Source organism: Globicephala melas, chromosome 12 (assembly GCF_963455315.2).
Source record: "Globicephala melas chromosome 12, mGloMel1.2, whole genome shotgun sequence".
NCBI classification, from domain to species: Eukaryota; Metazoa; Chordata; class Mammalia; order Artiodactyla; family Delphinidae; genus Globicephala; species Globicephala melas.
Genome location: NC_083325.1, coordinates 67,535,645 through 67,555,489, shown reverse-complemented (window position 1 = coordinate 67,555,489; position 19,845 = coordinate 67,535,645). Strand labels below are relative to the sequence as shown.

Genomic DNA, 19,845 nt, shown 5'->3' with positions numbered 1-19,845 from the left:
TAAACATGAACTGAGTACTTAGTATGTGTCAGGTGTTCTGCCACGTGCTGAGGACACAAATAAGTCATAGACTCTCTCTTCCAAGGTATGGTTTAGTGGAAGAAACAGACAGAATCAACTGCAGTAAGAACAACACGTGATGATGTAGGTATGTACGAAGCTCGGTGAGCAATGAAGAATGCATTTGTTCTACCCAAAGCGGGGGTAGAGTATAGGAGAAGTTTCTTGGGGGCGCTGTTGGAGCTGGAACGGCAAAGCAGCTCTCGAGGAAGATTATTCCTGACGTGTGGCGTCATACGGTGCCTGTGGGAAGCCGGAGCTGTAGGGAAGTTGGGCGGTGAAGCCTAGAGCTGGGGAACTGTCGGTGCTGAGGATGGAGAGGAAGGGCCAGATCATGTGACTCACTAAGTCTCACTGCAACATTTGTGTCTTAGAGCACAGGCTCTCCCGGGGTGCTCTGAGACAGGAGGGGAAGGAACGCTGAGACTCTGGGTGATAGAAGAGGGTGACGTGGAGCATTAGCAGGGTATGTGGTGGATACCAGTGGTAGATGACGGTAGCTGAAAACATTGCTAACTCCTAATTTCCTAGGTACTGCTGTCCTGTGGTAACAGGATGCCATCGGCATTCTTACCCCACGGAGATTGTTTACCAGTTCCGTGGGAGGCCTTCAACGTCTCCCTTTTTCTCCAAAGACTGAAAGGTCTACATGACCATCCCTCCTCACTCTACCTCTGGATTAGGGAAGGTGTAATTAGTGACCATGCAAGGGAGTCCCTTGCTCAGCTAATGGAGTGAGTCACTGTTGTAAATAATTAGACAAAGAAGAAATGGGAATTCCCTGGCAGTTCAGTGGTTAGGACTCTGCGCTTCCACTGCAGGGCAGGGGGCACGGGTTCAATCCCTGGCTGGGGAACTAAGATCCTCCATGCAGTGTGGCACGGACCAAAAAAGAAGAAGAAACTAGGGGTTGGGAAGAGAAGAGTGGGATAAAGTATAATAGAGTATTTTTTTTAATTAAAATTTACTTTGTTTTTTAATGTAGCCTTAAGAATATTACAGGGGAAAAGAAATGAAGCTGAGCTAAGTACCTATGGGCTTTGAATACACTCCTGTGTCTCCTGGTGTGAGAAAAGAAGAGCCGATGAGCTGGGCCCAGTTTCCTGTCAGTTCTAAGGTGCTCTTGCCTGGGGTGATGGAAGCTAAGCCTGTTTAGAATTCCTGAGTATTGAGGAAAGGGGTTAAGCAACTTAAAGTTTACTTAGAAAGTTTTCCATATCAAGTATCCAGGTTATTCTGTGTCTCAGAACATGTTAGGACTATAGAGTTGGAACGAGAAAGACAATTTAATTAACAGCTTAGTGTCAATTATTGCAGGCAGTGTGAGCCTTGAATTAGCCCTTCAGGCATGAGCAATGATTAAGGCTTCCCATGTCCTGAAAAGGAACTTAATGACATTTTAGGTGGCGGGTTGACAAGGCAGCAGAGATGCTTTAGGGCACAGGCAGCCTTGTCACACTCTCTTGAGGGGCTTAAGCTGAGGAGGTGAGCTCTGATGGGTGATGGCAGGCTGTACTCACCGGTAGATGTCTCGAGCCATTCCGAAGTCTCCAATCTTGGCCACCCTTCCAGGGCCTGGACAGGTCAAGAGGCAGTTCCTGGCAGCAATGTCCCTGGGAAGAAAAAAAATGAGAAAATGCATTTCCTAATTTTATTCTTGAAAAGATAAATGTATAATACTCAGCACAAGGATTTTCACCTCCAATCTGAAGGTTCTCTTTTCTTCCCTATAGTTCCTTTCTACATTATACTTCAGTATGAAAAAAATAGCTAAGCAATTCTAGGTCTCAGAACTAAGAGGGAGGGGGGAAGGCGGAAGATGGCGGAAGAGTAAGACGCGGAGATCACCTTCCTCCCCACAGATACACCAGAAATACATCTACACGTGGAACAACTCCTACAGAACACCTACTGAAGGCTGGCAGAAGACCTCAGACCTCCCAAAAGGCAAGAAACTCCCCAGGTACCTGGGTAGGGCAAAAGAAAAAAAGAAAAAACAGAGACAAAAGAATAGGGACGGCACCTGCACCAGTGGGAGGGAGCTGTGAAGGAGGAAAAGTTTCCACACACTAGGAAGCCCCTTCGCGGGCGGAGACTGCGGGAGGCGGAGGGGGGAGCTTCGAAGCCGCGGAGGAGAGCACAGCAACGGGTGCGGAGGGCAAAGCGGGGAGATTCCCGCACAGAGGATCGGTGCCGACCGGCACTCACCAGCCTGAGAGGCTTGTCTGCTCACCCGCCGGGGCGGGCGGGGCTGCGAGCTGAGGCTCTGAGGCTCGGGTTTCGGTTTGGGACGGAGCGCAGGGAGAGGACTGGGGTTGGCGGCTTGAACATAGCCTGAAGGGGTCAGTGCACCACAGCTAGCCGGGAGGGAGTCCGGGGAAAAGTCTGCACCTGCTGAAGAGGCAGGAGACTTTTCCTTCCCTCTTTGTTTCCTGGGGCGTGAGGAGAGGGGTTTAAGAGCGCTGCTTAAAGGAACTCCAGAGAGGGCGCGAGCCGCGGCTCGCGCGGACCCCAGAGACGGGCGCGAGCCGCGGCTGAAAGCGCGGACCCCAGAGGCGGGCGGGAGACGTTAAGGCTGCTGCTGCTGCCACCAAGAAGCCTGTGTGCGAGCACAGGTCACTCTCCACACCCCTCTTCCGCGGAGCCTGTGCAGCCCGCCACTGCCAGGTTCCCGGGATCCAGGGACAACTTCCCTGGGAGAACGCACAGCGCGCCTCAAGCTGGTGCAAAGTCACGCCGGCCTTTGCCACCGCAGGCCGGCCCCGCACTCCGTGCCCCTCCCTCCCCGCCGGCCTGAGTGCGCCAGAGCCCCCGAATCAGCGGCTCTTTTAACCCCATCCTGTCTGAGCAAAAAACAGACGCCCTCCAGCGACCTACACGCAGTGGCAGGGCCAAATCCAAAGCTGAGCCCTGGGAGCTGTGAGAACAAAGAGGAGAAAGGGAAATCTCTCCCAGCAGCCTCAGGAGCAGCGGATTAAAGCTCCACAATCAACTCGATATACCCTGCATCTGTGGAATACCTGAATAGACAACCAATCATCCCAAATTAAGGAAGTGGACTTTAGGAGCGAGATCTATGATTTTTTCCCTTTTCCTCTTTTTGTGAATGTGTATGTGTATGCTTCTGTGTGAGATCTTGTCTGTATAGTCTTGCTTCCACCATTTGTCCTAGGGTTCTATCCGTCCATGTTTTTTTTTAAAATTTTTTTTCTTAATAATTAATTTTAATAACGTTATTATACTTTACCTTCGTTCTTTCTTTCGTTCTTTCTTTCTTTCCTTCCTTCCTTCCCTCCTTTAGACAACGAATCATCCCAAATTGAGGAGGTGGTCTCTGACAGCAAGATTTATGATTTTTCCCCATTTACCTCTTTTAGTGAGGGTGTATGTGTATGCTTCTGTGTAAGATTTTGTCTGTATAGCTTTGCTTACAACATTTGTCCTAAGGTTCTATCCGTCCCTTCTTTTTTTCTAAATAAGAATTTTTTAATTCAATAACTTTATTATACTTTATTTTATTTTTACTGTATCTTCTTTCTTTCTGTCTTTTTTCCTTCTTTCCCTCCTTCCTTCCTTCCTCCCTCCCTCCCTCCTTTCTTTCCTTCTTGCCTTCTTTGCTTCTTTCTTTCTTTCTTCCTTCCTTCCTACCCTCCTTTCCTTCTTTCTTTCCTCATACTTCTACTAATTCCCTCTACTTTTTCTCCCTTTTATCCTGAGCCGTGTGGATGAAAAGCTCTTGGTGCTCCAGCCAGGAGGCAGGGCTCTGCCTCTGAGGTAGGAGAGCCAACTTCAGGACACTGGTCAACAAGAGACCTCCCAGCTCCACATAATATCAAACGGCGAAAATCTCCCAGAGACCTCCATCTTAACACCAGCACCCAGCTTCACTCAATGACCAGCAAGCCACAGTGCTGGAAAACCTATGCCAAACAACTAGCAAAACAGGAACACAGCCCCACCCATTAGCAGAGAGGCTGCCTAAAATCATAATAAGGCCACAGACACCCCAAAACACACCACCAGACGTGAACCTGCCCACTAGAGAGACAAGATCCAGCCTCATCCACCACAACACAGGCACTAGTCCCCTCCACCAGGAAGCCTACACAACCCACTGAACCAACCTTAGCCACTGGAGACAGACATCAAAAACAGGAGAAACTACGAACCTGCAGCCTGCAAAAAGGAGACCCCAAACACAGTAAGATAAGCAACAGGAGGAACTACGAACCTGCAGCCTGCAAAAAGGAGACCCCAAACACAGTAAGATAAGCAAAATGAGAAGACAGAAAAACACATAGCAGATAAAGGAGCAAGATAAAAATGCACCAGACCTAACAAATGAAGAGGAAATAGGCAGTCTACCTGAAAAAGAATTCAGAATAATGATAGTAAGGTTGATCCAAAATCTTGGAGATAGAATGGACAAAATGCAAGAATCAGCTAACAAGGACCTAGAAGAACTAAAGATGAAACAAGCAACGATGAACAACACAATAAATGAAATTAAAAGTACTCTAGATGGGATCAATAGCAGAATAACTGAGGCAGAAGAAAGGATAAGTGACCTGGAAGATAAAATAGTGGAAATAACTACTGCAGAGCAGAATAAAGAAAAAAGAATGAAAAGAACTGAGGACAGTCTCAGAGACCTCTGGGACAACATTAAACACACCAACATTCGAATTATAGGGGTTCCAGAAGAAGAAGAGAAAAAGAAAGGGACTGAGAAAATATTTGAAGAGATTATAGTTGAAAACTTCCCTAATATGGGAAAGGAAATAGTTAATCAAGTCCAGGAAGCACAGAGAGTCCCATACAGGATAAATACAAGGAGAAATACGCCAAGACACATATTAATCAAACTGTCAAAAATTAAATACAAAGAAAACATATTAAAAGCAGCAAGGGAAAAACAACAAATAACACACAAGGGAATCCCCATAAGGTTAACAGCTGATCTCTCAGCAGAAACCCTACAAGCCAGAAGGGACTGGCAGGACATACTGAAAGTGATGAAGGAGAAAAACCTGCAGCCAAGACTACTCTACCCAGCAAGGATCTCATTCAGATTTGATGGAGAAATTAAAACCTTTACAGACAAGCAAAAGCTGAGAGAGTTCAGCACCACCAAACCAGCTTTACAACAAATGCTAAAGGATCTTCTCTAGGCAAGAAACACAAGAGAAGGAAAAGACCTATAATAACGAACCCAAAACAATTTAGAAAATGGGAATAGGAACATACATATCGATAATTACCTTAAATGTAAATGGACTAAATGCTCCCACCAAAAGACACAGATTAGCTGAATGGATACAAAAACAAGACCCTTATATATGCTGTCTACAAGAGACCCACTTCAGACCTAGAGACACATACAGACTGAAAGTAAGGGGATGGAAAAAGATATTCCATGCAAATGGAAACCAAAAGAAAGCTGGAGTAGCAATTCTCATATCAGACAAAATAGACTTTAAAATAAGGACTATTAAAAGAGACAAAGAAGGACACTACATAATGATCAAGGGATCGATCCAAGAAGAAGATATAACAATTGTAAATATTTATGCACCCAACATAGGAGCACCTCAATACATAAGGCAAATACTAACAGCCATAAAAGGAGAAATCGACAGTAACACATTCATAGTAGGGGACTTAAATACCCCACTTTCACCCATGGACAGATCATCCAAAATGAAAATAAATAAGGAAACACAAGCTTTAAATGATACATTAAACAAGATGGACTTAATTGATATTTATAGGACACTCCATCCAAAAACAACAGAATACACATTTTTCTCAAGTGCTTATGGAACATTCTCCAGGATAGATCATATCTTAGGTCACAAATCAAGCCTTGGTAAATTTAAGAAAATTGAAATTGTATCAAGTATCTTTTCTGACCACAACGCCATGAGACTAGATATCAATTACAGGAAAAGATCTGTAAAAAATACAAACACATGGAGGCTAAACAATACACTACTTAATAATGAAGTGATCACTGAAGAAATCAAAGAGGAAATCAAAAAATACCTAGAAACAAATGACAATGGAGACACAACGACCCAAAACCTGTGGGATGCAGCAAAAGCAGTTCTAAGGGGGAAGTTTATAGCAATACAAGCCCACCTTAAGAAGCAGGAAACATCTCGAATAAACAACCTAACCTTGCACCTCAAGCAATTAGAGAAAGAAGAACAAAAAAACCCCAAAGCTAGCAGAAGGAAAGAAATCATAAAAATCAGATCAGAAATAAATGAAAAAGAAATGAAGGAAACAATAGCAAAGATCAATAAAACTAAAAGCTGGTTCTTTGAGAAGATAAACAAAATAGATAAACCACTAGCCAGACTCATCAAGAAAAAAAGGGAGAAGACTCAAATCAATAGAATTAGAAATGAAAAAGGAGAGGTAACAACTGACACTGCAGAAATAAAAGAGATCATGAGAGATTACTACAAGCAACTCTATGCCAATAAAATGGACAATCTGGAAGAAATGGACAAATTCTTAGAAATGCACAACCTGCCAAGACTGAATCAGGAAGAAATAGAAAATATGAACAGACCAATCACAAGCACTGAAATTGAAACTGTGATTAAAAATCTTCCAACAAAGAAAAGCCCAGGACCAGATGGCTTCACAGGCGAATTCTATCAAACATTTAGAGAAGAGCTAACACCTATCCTTCTCAAACTCTTCCAAAATATAGCAGAGGGAGGAACACTCCCAAACTCCTTCTACGAGGCCACCATCACCTTGATACCAAAACCAGACAAGGATGTCACAAAGAAAGAAAACTACAGGCCAATATCACTGATGAACATAGATGCAAAAATCCTCAACAAAATACTAGCAAACAGAATCCAACAGCACGTTAAAAGGATCATACACCATGATCAAGTGGGGTTTATTCCAGGAATGCAAGGATTCTTCAATATATGCAAATCTATCAATGTGATAAACCATATTAACAAATTGAAGGAGAAAAAGCATATGATCATCTCAATAGATGCAGAGAAAGCTTTTGACAAAATTCAACACCCATTTATGATAAAAACCCTGCAGAAAGTAGGCATAGAGGGAAATTTCCTCAACATAATAAAGGCCATATATGACAAGCCCACAGCAAACATCATCCTCAATGGTGAAAAACTGAAAGCATTTCCACTAAGATCAGGAACAAGACATGGTTGCCCACTCTCACCACTCTTATTCAACATAGTTTTGGAAGTTTTAGCCACAGCAATCAGAAAAGAAAAGGAAATAAAAGGAATACAAATCGGAAAAGAAGAAGTAAAGCTGTCACTGTTTGCAGATGACATGATCCTATACATAGAGAACCCTAAAGATGCTACCAGAAAACTACTAGAGCTAATCAATGAATTTGGTAAAGTGGCAGGATACAAAATTAATGCACAGAAATCTCTGGCATTCCTATATACTAATGATGAAAAATCTGAAAGTGAAATCAAGAAAACACTCCCATTTACCATTGCAACAAAAAGAATAAAATATCTAGGAATAAACCTACCTAAGGAGACAAAAGACCTGTATGCAGAAAATTATAAGACACTGATGAAAGAAATTAAAGATGATACAAATAGATGGAGAGATATACCATGTTCTTGGATAGGAAGAATCAACATTGTGAAAATGACTCTACTACCCAAAGCAATCTATAGATTCAATGCAATCCCTATCAAACTACCACTGGCATTTTTCACAGAACTAGAACAAAAAATTTTGCAATTTGTATGGAAACACAAAAGACCCCGAATAGCCAAAGCAATCTTGAGAACGAAAGAAGGAACTGGAGGAATCAGGCTCCCTGACTTCAGACTATACTACAAAGCTACAGTTATCAAGACGGTATGGTACTGGCACAAAAACAGAAAGATAGATCAATGGAACAGGATAGAAAGCCCAGAGTTAAACCCATGTACATATGGACACCTTATCTTTGATAAAGGTGGCAGTAATGTACAGTGGAGAAAGGACAGCCTCTTCAATAAGTGGTGCTGGGAAAAATGGACAGGTACATGTAAAAGTATGAGATTAGATCACTCCCTAACACCATACACAAAAATAAGCTCAAAATGGATTAAAGACCTAAATGTAAGGCCAGAAACTATCAAACTCTTAGAGGAAAACATAGGCAGAACACTCTATGACATAAATCACAGCAAGATCCTTTCTGACCCACCTCCTAGAGTAATGGAAATAAAAACAAAAATAAACAAATGGGACCTAATGAAACTTAAAAGCTTTTGCACAGCAAAGGAAACCATAAACAAGACCAAAAGACAACCCTCAGAATGGGAGAAAATATTTGCAAATGAAGCAACCGACAAAGGATTAATCTCCAAAATTTACAAGCAGCTCATGCAGCTCAATAACAAGAAAACAAACAACCCAATCCAAAAATGGGCAGAAGACCTAAATAGACATTTCTCCAAAGAAGATATACAGATTGCTAACAAACACATGAAAGAATGCTCAACATCATTAATCATTAGAGAAATGCAAATCAAAACTACAATGAGATATCATCTCACACCAGTCAGAATGGCCATCATCAAAAAATCTAGAAACAATAAATGCTGGAGAGGGTGTGGAGAAAAGGGAACACTCTTGCACTGCTGGTGGGAATGTGAATTGGTACAGCCACTATGGAGAACAGTATGGAGGTTCCTTAAAAAACTACAAATAGAACTACCATATGACCCAGCAATCCCACTACTGGGCATATACCCTGAGAAAACCAAAATTCAAAAAGAGTCATGTACCAAAATGTTCATTGCAGCTCTATTTACAATAGCCTGGAGATGGAAACAACCTAAGTGCCCATCATCGGATGAATGGATAAAGAAGATGTGGCACATATATACAATGGAATATTACTCAGCCATAAAAAGAAACGAAATTGAGCTATTTGTAATGAGGTGGATAGACCTAGAGTCTGTCATACAGAGTGAAGTAAGTCAGAAAGAAAAAGACAAATACCGTATGCTAACACATATATGTGGAATTTAAGAAAAAAAATGTCATGAAGAACCTAGGGGTAAAGCAGGAATAAAGACGCAGACCTCCTAGAGAACGGACTTGAGGTTATGGGGAGGGGGAAGGGTGAGCTGTGACAGGGCGAGAGAGAGTCATGGGCACATACACACTAACAAACGTAGTAAGGTAGATAGCTAGTGGGAAGCAGCCGCATGGCACAGGGATATTGGCTCGGTGCTTTGTGACAGCCTGGAGGGGTGGGATAGGGAGGGTGGGAGGGAGGGAGACGCAAGAGGGAAGACATATGGGAACATATGTTTATGTATGACCGATTCACTTTGTTATAAAGCAGAAACTAACACACCATTGTAAAGCAATTATACCCCAATAAAGATGTTAAAAAAAAAAAAAAAGAACTAAGAGGGAAATGGAAAAGGATTTGGGGAGATGATTGAAATGTTTAATGGGATAATAATAATGAAAATAACTATAATAGGAACTAGAAAAGTGATTGGCCTTTTACTGTGTACTTAAGCATTGTTCTATGTGCTTCATATCTAATTCTCACAACTCTGTAAGACACAAGGTGCTATCATTATCCTTATTTTATCAAAAACACTTAAGCTAAGAGAAGATAACAGAGGGACGTAAGAAATGCTTTTGGCTGTAGGCTATTGTTCTGTACAGATTGCTGGTTGGTTTTTGCCGGTTGGATGAAGGAGTATCCTGGAACAGCATAATTTCCATGACCAGATTCAAGTAGGTCAAAGTATTCCCAAATACTTCTAGTTTTATTTTTTAATAAGCCATTATGGTTTTTACATCTGTAATTTTATCTAAAGCCTTTGCTAAGCTGTATGCATCATAGCTATGTGGCCAAAGAATCGCTTCTTTCGAGTTAGAAAGTTACCTTGTCTTCTTAGTTGTTATTCTCCAGATGGCCTATTCTCCCATAGCACACCTGTAAGCCTCGATCAGAAGCTTTCCAAGATTCATCAACTGCTACTCACTGACTGCTAACCCATTCTTTTTTTTTTTTTTTTTTTTTTAACGGTACGTGGACCTCTCACTGTTGTGGCCTCTCCCGTTGCAGAGAACAGGCTCCAGACGTGCAGGCTCAGCAGCCATGACTCACGGGCCCAGCAGCTTCACAGCATGTGGGATCTTCCCGGACCGGGGCACAAACCCGTGTCCCCTGCATCGGCAGGCGGACTCTCAACCACTGCACCACCAGGGAAGCCCCGCTAACCCATTCTTGACATGCATGTGGGGATTAAGGATGCAGCCAGAAGAAGTCTGGAATGGGTTTCTAATAACATTAAAGTCCTGGACGGGGGAAAAAAAAAGAAGTACTCCTTGGGGGGTGGTGTTTTCACATTTTCAGTTGGTTTCATGAAGGTTCTGACCTTTGGCTGAGAAAGAAGGACATGGAGAATAAACAACTGGATAGTATTAAAAATAGGGTCTGGATAGGGCCTCATGGCTTAGGAGATCAGAACAATGGGTCAGGGTGGGAGATGGATGTCATTAATGCCAATGCCCTGATCCGGAAGGTTTAAGTTGAATTTCGAGGAGCAACGGTGCATAAAATGCCCTAAGGCAACCATAAAAGCATAACATATATGACATCAAAAAGAAGAAAAAAATAGTAAGAGATATAGCCACTGCTTCTCAAGAGAAATATAGTGAAATAGACCAGGAACAATATTTATGGATCCAGAAAGGTCTTTCCATTGATGTGCAGGGAATGGTTGCTTAAAAAATTGATCTTGAATCTAATGGCAGGAAAGTAAATGTAACATCATAGAACACACCAAGAATTGGTAGAATGACACATATTTATTGAAATGGCAATAAAGCATGTACAAAGGAAAGAGATCTAATAGAAAAATGGAAGCATGTGGATCTAGTAGCAGGTGTGGTTGCATGGGAGTCTGCGAATCTTAAGGCAGACACTGGGTGGGGGAAAGAGAATTAAGGTAAACCTATTGGGGGAGTGTGCCACAGACCTCAAGCCAGTTAGAAGATGTAAAAGATGTTTTCTTCAAACCAATTACCTCAGAAGACAGCTTTGATCGAGATGGACAATTTCTGCTAATAGTCACCCTTTGCTTATAAAGCGATCATCTGATACATTATTGATTCAATCTTTGACAATTTCATTTCTCAAAAAAGATAAAAGGAGCAACAAACTGTTACTACCTTCAGTAACTATTTACAGATATGAAAGCCATAAGAATCTTAAGAGAATATGATCCTGTTATCTTATTATCTGTAATAACAGCACTGGATATAGTCAACATGTTGTCATGCCTCTAGGAAAGCAGATTTCAAAACGTCAGAGGAAAGATGGATATGATCCCTCAGTCAGAGAATCTGGATGCTTGGTGACTAATGTGGGAGTGGAGATAAAAAGGTAGAAATGGGGACTTCCCTGGTGGTCCAGTGGTAAAGAATCCACCTTCCAATGCAGGGGATGCAGGTTTGATCCCTGGTCAGGGAACTAAGATCCCACATGCCACGGGGCAATTGAACCCATGCACCACAACTACTGAGCTCGCATGCCTCAACTAGAGAACCTGCATGCCACAAACTACAGAGCCCACGTGCTCTGGAACCCGTGCGACACAACTAGAGAGAGAAAAAACCTGCACGCCACAACTAGAGAGAAGCCCGTGCGCAGGAACGAAGAGCCCGCATGCCTCAACGAGGATCCCACGTGCCGCAACTAAGACCCGAAGCAGCCAAAAATAAATAAAATAATAAATAAATCTTTTTTTTTTTTTTTTTAAAGGCAGAAACGACCTCAGGGAGAAGTGAAGGGAGAGATCTGAAGTCACCACGGGGACAGCACATGTTGCTCTCAGATGAGCCCAGATTTAGAGGATGTGGACAAAAGATGGCAAGATAGCTCTAGCCAAGGACTAATTCCAAAAAGAGTACAACCTTGTCATGTCTGAACAACAATAAAGCCCAGAGCTGAGATTTATGGAAAGCTGTGTACACATTAAAAAGGGCAAGAATAACAATGGCAGGGCTGGAGGAGAACAGAAAGAACGGAGCCTGGCTTCTCTTTTACTTCTGTTATTTCTATCAAGCACAATGATCTGCAAGTTGGAAAGGCTGAAAATCAACAGGAAGATCTGAAGATCAAAGTGGTGAAGTGACAGTCAAAGGATGAGCTGATGTGAGCGTCTCGCCTTGTTTCAGGAATGGTTCTGGGAAGCTAGGCCAGTGTATTTCTTGACCTTCAACTTCCCCATTTTTATTAGGGAAGGAAGCATAGCTTGTTATCTACCTACACGCTTTTCTATTTCTAAACTCATACATATTCTCTCATTTTCTACGTTGTATTACATATTCTAATTATTAGGAAAATGTCTTATACTCTTGGATGGGTTAATGAATGTTTATTAGTTCACCAGGTTGTTATTTACTAAATTAGAAGCAAATGGTTAGGAAGAGCTTTGCAAAGAGCCTAACAATCTATTTGACTTTTCAGGTTTCAGAATCAAGCTGTCTGCTGAGAAAGCCATGAATGGCCACATGGAAAGAAGTATGTGTCATCTCTCATGTCTATAGCATTACACATGGACTTGATGTACCAATGAAAACACCATTTAAACACAAGGAGTAGAGTAGAAGAGTAGAGGAAATGAAGTACAGAGGTGGAGAAAATAATCGTTATTTTTCATTTCAGAGTATTTTAGAAAAAAATAATTTATCCAATAAATATTTATTGTGCCCCACCATGTGCCAGTGATATGAAGATGAATAAAACAGGGTCCTTGCCTTCGAGTTACTCATAGTCAGATATGTGAAAATACAAACTCCTTAAACTTCCCTTAAGGAGCCCAGTTTTCTAGATATGGAAACGTTCACATGATCTAGGACTTGACACAGGCAGGAGTCCCTGCAGGGGGTCAGGTATAGCTCATCTGGGTCTCCAGCGCTGGCATGGATGTCTTATGATCCCACTTTACCTATGGGCCAGATGAAGCCCTGGTAGAGTGATAACCATCTTAAAGACAAAGCTGAGCCATCCAAACAGCTTTGGAGAGAGACCTATTGTTCTGCTCTGAAGGCACGAGCTGGGCCCCTGAGACATGTAGGGAAGCATACAGAAGGTGGGGGTAGAGCAAGGCCACTTAGACTCACCGGTGGATGAAGTGATTTTCCTCTAGATACTGGCAGCCACAGGCGATGTCCCGAGCCACGTGCAGGAGGTCCAGCATGGCCAGGGAGGAGGGCTGATTCTGTGGCAGACAGAAGTGACCAGATGATGAGAAGTTCTTGGGGGAGAGAAGGTCTGAAACACTTCCCATGCTTGCTAGGAGGCCACACAGGTGCGCCACCCCCAGGGTCTCAGCCCTGGCTGCACATTCGAAATCACCTGGCGGCTTAAAAAATGCAGATGCTTGGGCCTCAGCCCAGACCAAAGACTCCATCTCTGCAGGTGGGCGCAACATTTACAGGGTCGCAGCTCCCAGATGAGCGGGGCTGGAGCCCTAAACCACAGGAACCGGGACTGGCAGACGTCCTGCCCCTTTGCACGTTTTCTGCCCATTCTTCCACCTCAATCTTCATAAACATTTGGATCCCCCAAACATACAAACAGGCCTGTGGGGAAATAAAGGGGGCTAATATTGTTTTAGAAATGCTCTAGTTAAATGCTTAAAAATATTTTTTAAAAAATTAATTTTCTTCCTGAAGACCTAGACCTGAAGTGGATTGAAAAAGGAAAGCTTCCAGAAAATGATGGGCAGCTGAAGAGCCATCTCCGGCCTTTCTGCATGATTCTCTTTTGTGCAAAAGCTGCTGCCGCCCCCTCACCCCCGCTGCCCCCGAGATGCACCCCGCCGTTGCCTCCCCGCAGCCTGGTGGAGCCCCGGGAAGTCTTTTCTGAGGGCTATGCCCTCCTTGGTGTCTTTTAAATTCCTAAACCCCAAGTCTGCAGCAACACGTCGTCATGCAGTGTCACATTCACTGCGCTCTTCTGTGCCTATCTTACCATGTCCCCAAGGAAACTTCGAGGTACCCGAGGCAGGGCCTTCAACGTCCACTTCCGTGGTCTCCAATACGACCCTTAGCTCGCTGCCGTGGTTCAGTGAACAAGGGGGTTCTTTGGTTGATTAAAGCGGAACTAGGGTTTACCCAGATGCCGGCCACAGACCAGGACCTCCCTGGGACTCCTTGGAGAGACAGCACGGGACTGAAGGAGGCAGAGAGGCGTTTGTCTAGGGCATATGCTTCAGTTCTGGGGAGGGAAGACTCAGGGAGGGGCATAGTCTCTGCCCATGGACCACTGGGCAGTGCCTTACATGCAACAGAGCAAGTCCCAGGACATGATCTCCTTTGATGCAACATCCCGTGTGGTCGGTAGGGAAGAGAGGTTACTTCTGTATTAAAGATGCGAGGGCTGAGGGCTCAGAGAGGCTCAGGTCACACAGTCAACAGGGTGGAGCCGAAACTGCCCTGAACTGGGCTTTAAGGATCTGGGTTGGGGGAAGTAGGATTCTAGGAGTTAAAATGGAGTTTCTCGGGAGAGCGTGTCCGAGAAGGGCCGGAGTAGCCATGGGCGCAGCGCATGGTACCCAAGTGAATACGGATGCAGCACACAGATGCCGTGAGGGCACATTCCGGTGCTCGGTTGAGCTGAGCTGGGCTTCATCCTGCTCGTCCCTTATTGGCTGTGTGAGCTGGGGCTGACCACTTTGCCTCTGTCCAAGCCACCGTGTCCTGGTCTGTGAAATCAGCATGACACTCTTGGCCTCCCTGGATGGTTAAGAGCACCTACAGTCAGAGGCACAGAGTGAGCGCTTCATAGAGGGCTCTGCAGTTATGCAGGGGGCTGCTCCTGGGGGTGCTGTGGGGTCTCGGGAAATGGCTCTTGTGTTGGGCTTCTCCCGGGACCTTGTCAGGCTGAGAAGTACTGGGCACTGTGAGAGACAGTCCCCTTCTCCTGGGGAAAAGGAAAGTAATATATTTCCAAGGGGAATATGCATCCATTTTGCTATAGTATTAGAACAATCTTTTCTCTCTCTTTCTTTCAAATTGCTTTCTGTTCCTGCCAAAGAGGATCCAGTCCCAGCTCCCCCCGGGTCTCTTTGTGTCTTAGCCCCCATCACTCAGGATGCAAGGACCACTGACGTCTCAAATGCTCCATGAGTCTGGTGTGCTGCAGGGACTAAATCTTCCCATGCATTAACCCACGGGCCGGGATTATCTGGGCTCCCTGTCTTTGGCTGCTCAGAGCAAATTAACCGCGCCGCTAATCAGTCTGAACAGAGCAGACAGACGGTAACCCATGGTGTGTGTGTGTGTGTGTGTGTGTGTGTGTGTGTGTGTGTGTGTGTGTGTGTGTGTGTGTGTGTGTGTGTGTGTGTGCGCGCGCGCGGTGGCGGAGGTGTGGATGCTGTGGCAAAACCGATACTTAAAACTAGCAGTGCAGAGTGCAGCCAGTGTGCTCAGTGTCATTTCTATCCTTCCTGGGCAAAGAAGGCCTTGGAACCAGGGTTTCTGCCCCCTATTTGCCACTGAATGCGGCACTTCCTTTGGCAACTCGGGCAGCCATGGTTATGGGTGTAGCCTGCCCAGTACTCAGAGAGGATTTTGTGCAGTATTTCCCAAAGCAGGCTGTGGGATGGAATTCAATCAAACAGGCATGGGAATTCCTGGGTTAAATAGGCTTCTTTATCACAGAAATGATCAGAGTCTTTGCTAAACGCTAAGGTGTGTTGAGAATCGGTAGGAGAGGAGTCTGCGTGGCTCTGAGATTTGCTTGACCGAGGAATTCTTCTGAGCGTGTGTGTGAGGGTGTAGCACCTCAGGGTACCGGAGTTCCCTTCAGGGACACTGTTTTGACCAATATCCTACTTTTACACGGGAGAAAAGAGGCCCCACTGAAGTGGAATAATTTCTTTGCTCGCAGTTTCTGAGGGGCTATTTCCAAAGGATAATGTATATACTAATAAAAGACAGAATAATATTGATACCTGTTCCTTCCTTAAGTAGCTTCTGCATTTAGAGATGAAGGGTCACAGGACATGGGGGAGGAACTGTTTCACCAAGTGAAAAACAGACTAGGGGTATATTTTAAAATTGACACATATGAGGGTAAGAGGGAAAGATGAAAGGAAGAAGCAAAGAATGCAGACAGGGGACACAAAATATTAAACGTGGCAAAAATCCATTTTGAAAAGTGATGAGATGCGAATGGTGCTGGGCCCTCATATTCCTGGCTCCTGACATGGCCGAGAAAATACCCCTCCACGCACTTTGGAGGCAGCATTCGTATTTGGCAAAGTTGAAGCCAAAGATGAAAACCTAAGCATTAGTTGCAACCAGAGGTTCTCACCTCTGTGCTGCTGTTCACCTCTGACATCCAAGAAGCCGTCTTGTACTGAGCCTCTTCTCTAGAGCCATTACCTACAGGATTACCATGTTCCAAACATCTATAGACACTATAGCGGTCAATGACCGCCACCTTGAATAAAGAGATTACTGACTCCTTAATGGTCTTTGTCATTATTGATTGAATCAACTGATATTAAAAGACAGCTACTAGCCTACATCTGGCATATATTAAACCCTCAATAAAAATTTGTTCAATAAAGAGAGCATCTGCAAAGTTGTTTTGACATTAAAAGTGTCCTTCCTTCTTGAGGAGGTGGGGTCCTGGGACCAAACGATGTTTTCCTCTGTACCCATGAATTTCATTTCCATGACAGACATGGTTGGCCCAGGTACCCATTCTGTCTTCTGAGTCTGTATATCCATCATTACTTCATGTCCTTCTATGCTGATGGTCCATGGAGCCACTGAGCCCCGGGGATGGCAGGAAGTGAGTACAGAGTGCTCGTGTGACTCTGAGTGCCCAGCCGGGTGCCTGCACACATCAGGTCATCATCAGGTAAGCCCGGAGACTCAAGGACTTCAAACAAATGAATCAGGTGGACTTCAGGCCTTTGAATCCAGTGAGCTCCACAGGCTGGAGGCACGACTCTGCCCACGCTCTCCTCAGGGCGTGTATCTCTCCGGCCCTGATGTCCATCAGCCAGCCCCTCCCTTCTTCATCATGTGTAGGATTTGCTGATATTAGCCCCCTCGGTCCACTTCTAAATCGCGCTCCTTTCTCACAGTCAACCTGACCCCCACTCCACTAAGCTGGATTTTGTGGTTCTGAGAATCATGCAGGACACCTAGCAACCTCCTCCCCACCTCCCCACCCCTTCCACCCACGGCCGGAAGTTGCTGCTACAAACACATTTGCACGGGGTCACTCTGGAGGCTGTGATCCGACGTTTTAAATCACCCGTCGTGGGCAGTACCTCAGGAACGACCAGCTCACCTGAGACGAGTGGGTGTGTAGAGGGGTAAGGAGGAGGACTGGGGTGCTACCAAGGGGCACGGCTGGCAGGGAGAGCCACACAGAAGAGCAGGGTCAAGGGTTAGCGGGCAGATTTGGTCGGGGGGATCCCGACCCTTAGAAGAGGCTCTCCCAAGCGGAGTCGACCTTCTGCTGGCTGTGGGCATCCCTCGGGCGGTAGCTGCAGCTAGAGGTCGGAACTCGGCAGCAGGCTCCTGCTCTGAGCCTCCTGGGGGCGGCTCTGGGGCTGGAGGTGGTGGGAGAGATCCGTGACCTGCTTTTCCTTGCTGGTGCTTCGTTCTTTGAGACAACATCCAAATCCTCTTTCATCATCAAGGGAGAGAGATACCTTTGCCCGCAAGTCCTCGGACTTGCCAAGTGAAGGGTTCCCAGATTCCCTTTACAAGGAGGTCACAATACTTTCTTGTCCTCAAGCCCCAGGAATCTCCAGTGGGAAAGCCAGAGCTAGGCCTCTGCCCAAAGTGTGATACCAAGGGTTCCGTGTGACGTCTGCCAGAGGCACTGCTTCCCAGCACCGCTCGGCCTTGCTGGGTGCTGGTGGGAAAGCCAAGGCTGGTGCCCAGACCTGGCAGAGATGCCGGCATAGCTGGCGGCATTTGCTCTGAACAACCCACCCTCACCTTGGCACTCAGGGCTTCTCGAAGAGGACCATCTGGATAAACAGCACAGCAGGCTGGAGAGAGCATGGAATTAGGATCCACCAGACCTGAGCTCTAGCTCCAGCTCTTTCACTTCCTGTGCACCTCGGCAAGTCACATGACCGCCCTGAGCCACTGTTTTCCCGCCTCCAGAACGGGGTGAGATCTGTACCGTCTCCTTCACAGGGTGGTTGTGACAATGCAGATGAGGATTACCGTGAGGTAGGCTTAGTCCTCTCTGCCCCTCCCCCAGCCCCTTCCTCCTGCCAGGTGTGCTCAGGTGCACACACACTCATCTTCTCGAGGCGTTAGAGCGGATTCCTCTTAGATGCCGAGAGAGGTCACCCAGAGGCTTGCGGGGACGGTGTGGAGGCTCCTAAGGAGGCGGTTTCTCAACTGAGCCTGAGCGAAGGCGTGGACTGGAGTAGGCGTGACCTTCCGAGGTTTCCGCAACCACCTGGGGTCCTCGTGAGGAGAGCGTTCCGTCCTGGTCTTGCTGTGGCAGAGCGGTTGTCGGTCTTTCTCTGCTGTCCTGGGGGTGGGGAGGGTACAAGTCTTCCCCGTGGTTCTCATAGTCCAGTGGCAACCAGAGGAAGTCAGGTCCTAACTCAGGGGTCTGCTCTGCTCCAGTTTCCAGGGTCCAGGCCTCTTGAAGACCCCGGCAGTGACAGGAGTGAACAGCTGGACTCCGGGCTCCCCCAGTGTGCTGTATTTTATAAATGATCTCTGTCCGAGATGTTCTAGCCTAGCCCGCGGAGTTCACGTTGCAGATGCTGAGGTTAGTGGGGGTTGGCTGCCCTAAGCAGGTTGTCTAATGGCCAAGCAGGGCTGGGCGTGGGTGGGTCACTTAGGTTTCTTCACTCCCCCAAGCTCTAGCCCTTTAACCATAACATGTATGCAGCACCTTCCTAAATACCCCAGCACTCTACTTTGATAGGAAAACTACAAGGTCAGGATGTCCACATTTGAGAGATGCGGACAGTGGGGTTCAGAACGGGTGGATGCAGAGTGACCTGCCCCAAGTCAGTTGGTTGAGTGAGTGACACAGCCGGCATGAAAGTCCCCCCACTGTGCTTGTCCCTAGTTTTGGTTTTCCACAATCAGCAGGCCATAAAAATAGATACAGCCTGGAGAAGCTGTTGCACAAGCCTTACACAAGCTCCCTGGGGCTGGGCTCAGCCTTCAGCCACCTTCTGTCCCCTCCCTCCCGCCTTTCCCCCAGATCCGAGCCCATGGGCTGACTCCCTCGGTCCCACTGAGTATGCTGCTTCCCAGGCTGCCCACCCTGGCTCCTTCCTCCCCCTGCTCCGTCCCCCGGCACAGCTACTGGGAAAGGCTGGTTCTCACTCACCGGGCGAGGGCGCGTCTCTCGGAGGAAGGACTTGAGGTCTCCTCCCGCCATGAGCTCCAGCAGGATAAATCGGGGCAGGGCTTGCAGACTCACCCCGATGCAGCGCACGATGTTCTGGTGGTTGAACTTGCTGCAGAGCAGAGGGGGATAACCGAGCTTAACTGAGCTGAGTCTCGGAAAACCTTAAGTGGGCAAAGCCGGGTGCAGATTTATGCTTTCAGAAGCCACATTTTGTAAATGCTTTCTGTAAATGTGGGAAGCAGGGCTCCCAGGCTGGGCCTAAGCAGAGGATAATCCGGCTGCTGAGAAGCTGGGAGAACCAGAGGGCAGGTCTGGCGGGAGCTCAGTCTGCTTGAAAGAACTTGCTTGGGGGCGAGGAGGAACTTGGGTGA

General features: G+C 46.0%; 1 protein-coding gene across 1 annotated transcript in view; it reads right to left on the bottom strand.

Annotated features, from left to right (window-relative positions):
* LOC115854162 (ALK tyrosine kinase receptor) overlaps nt 1-19,845 on the bottom strand; it is a 101,135-nt gene that overhangs the window by 13,726 nt on the left and 67,564 nt on the right. The window contains exons 15-17 of the mRNA XM_030858032.2: nt 19,454-19,583; nt 13,234-13,331; nt 1,581-1,673 (exon numbers count right to left, since the gene is read on the bottom strand). Of these exons, the coding sequence (XP_030713892.2) occupies nt 1,581-1,673; nt 13,234-13,331; nt 19,454-19,583 (321 nt within the window). The remainder of the gene's footprint in view (nt 1-1,580; nt 1,674-13,233; nt 13,332-19,453; nt 19,584-19,845) is intronic.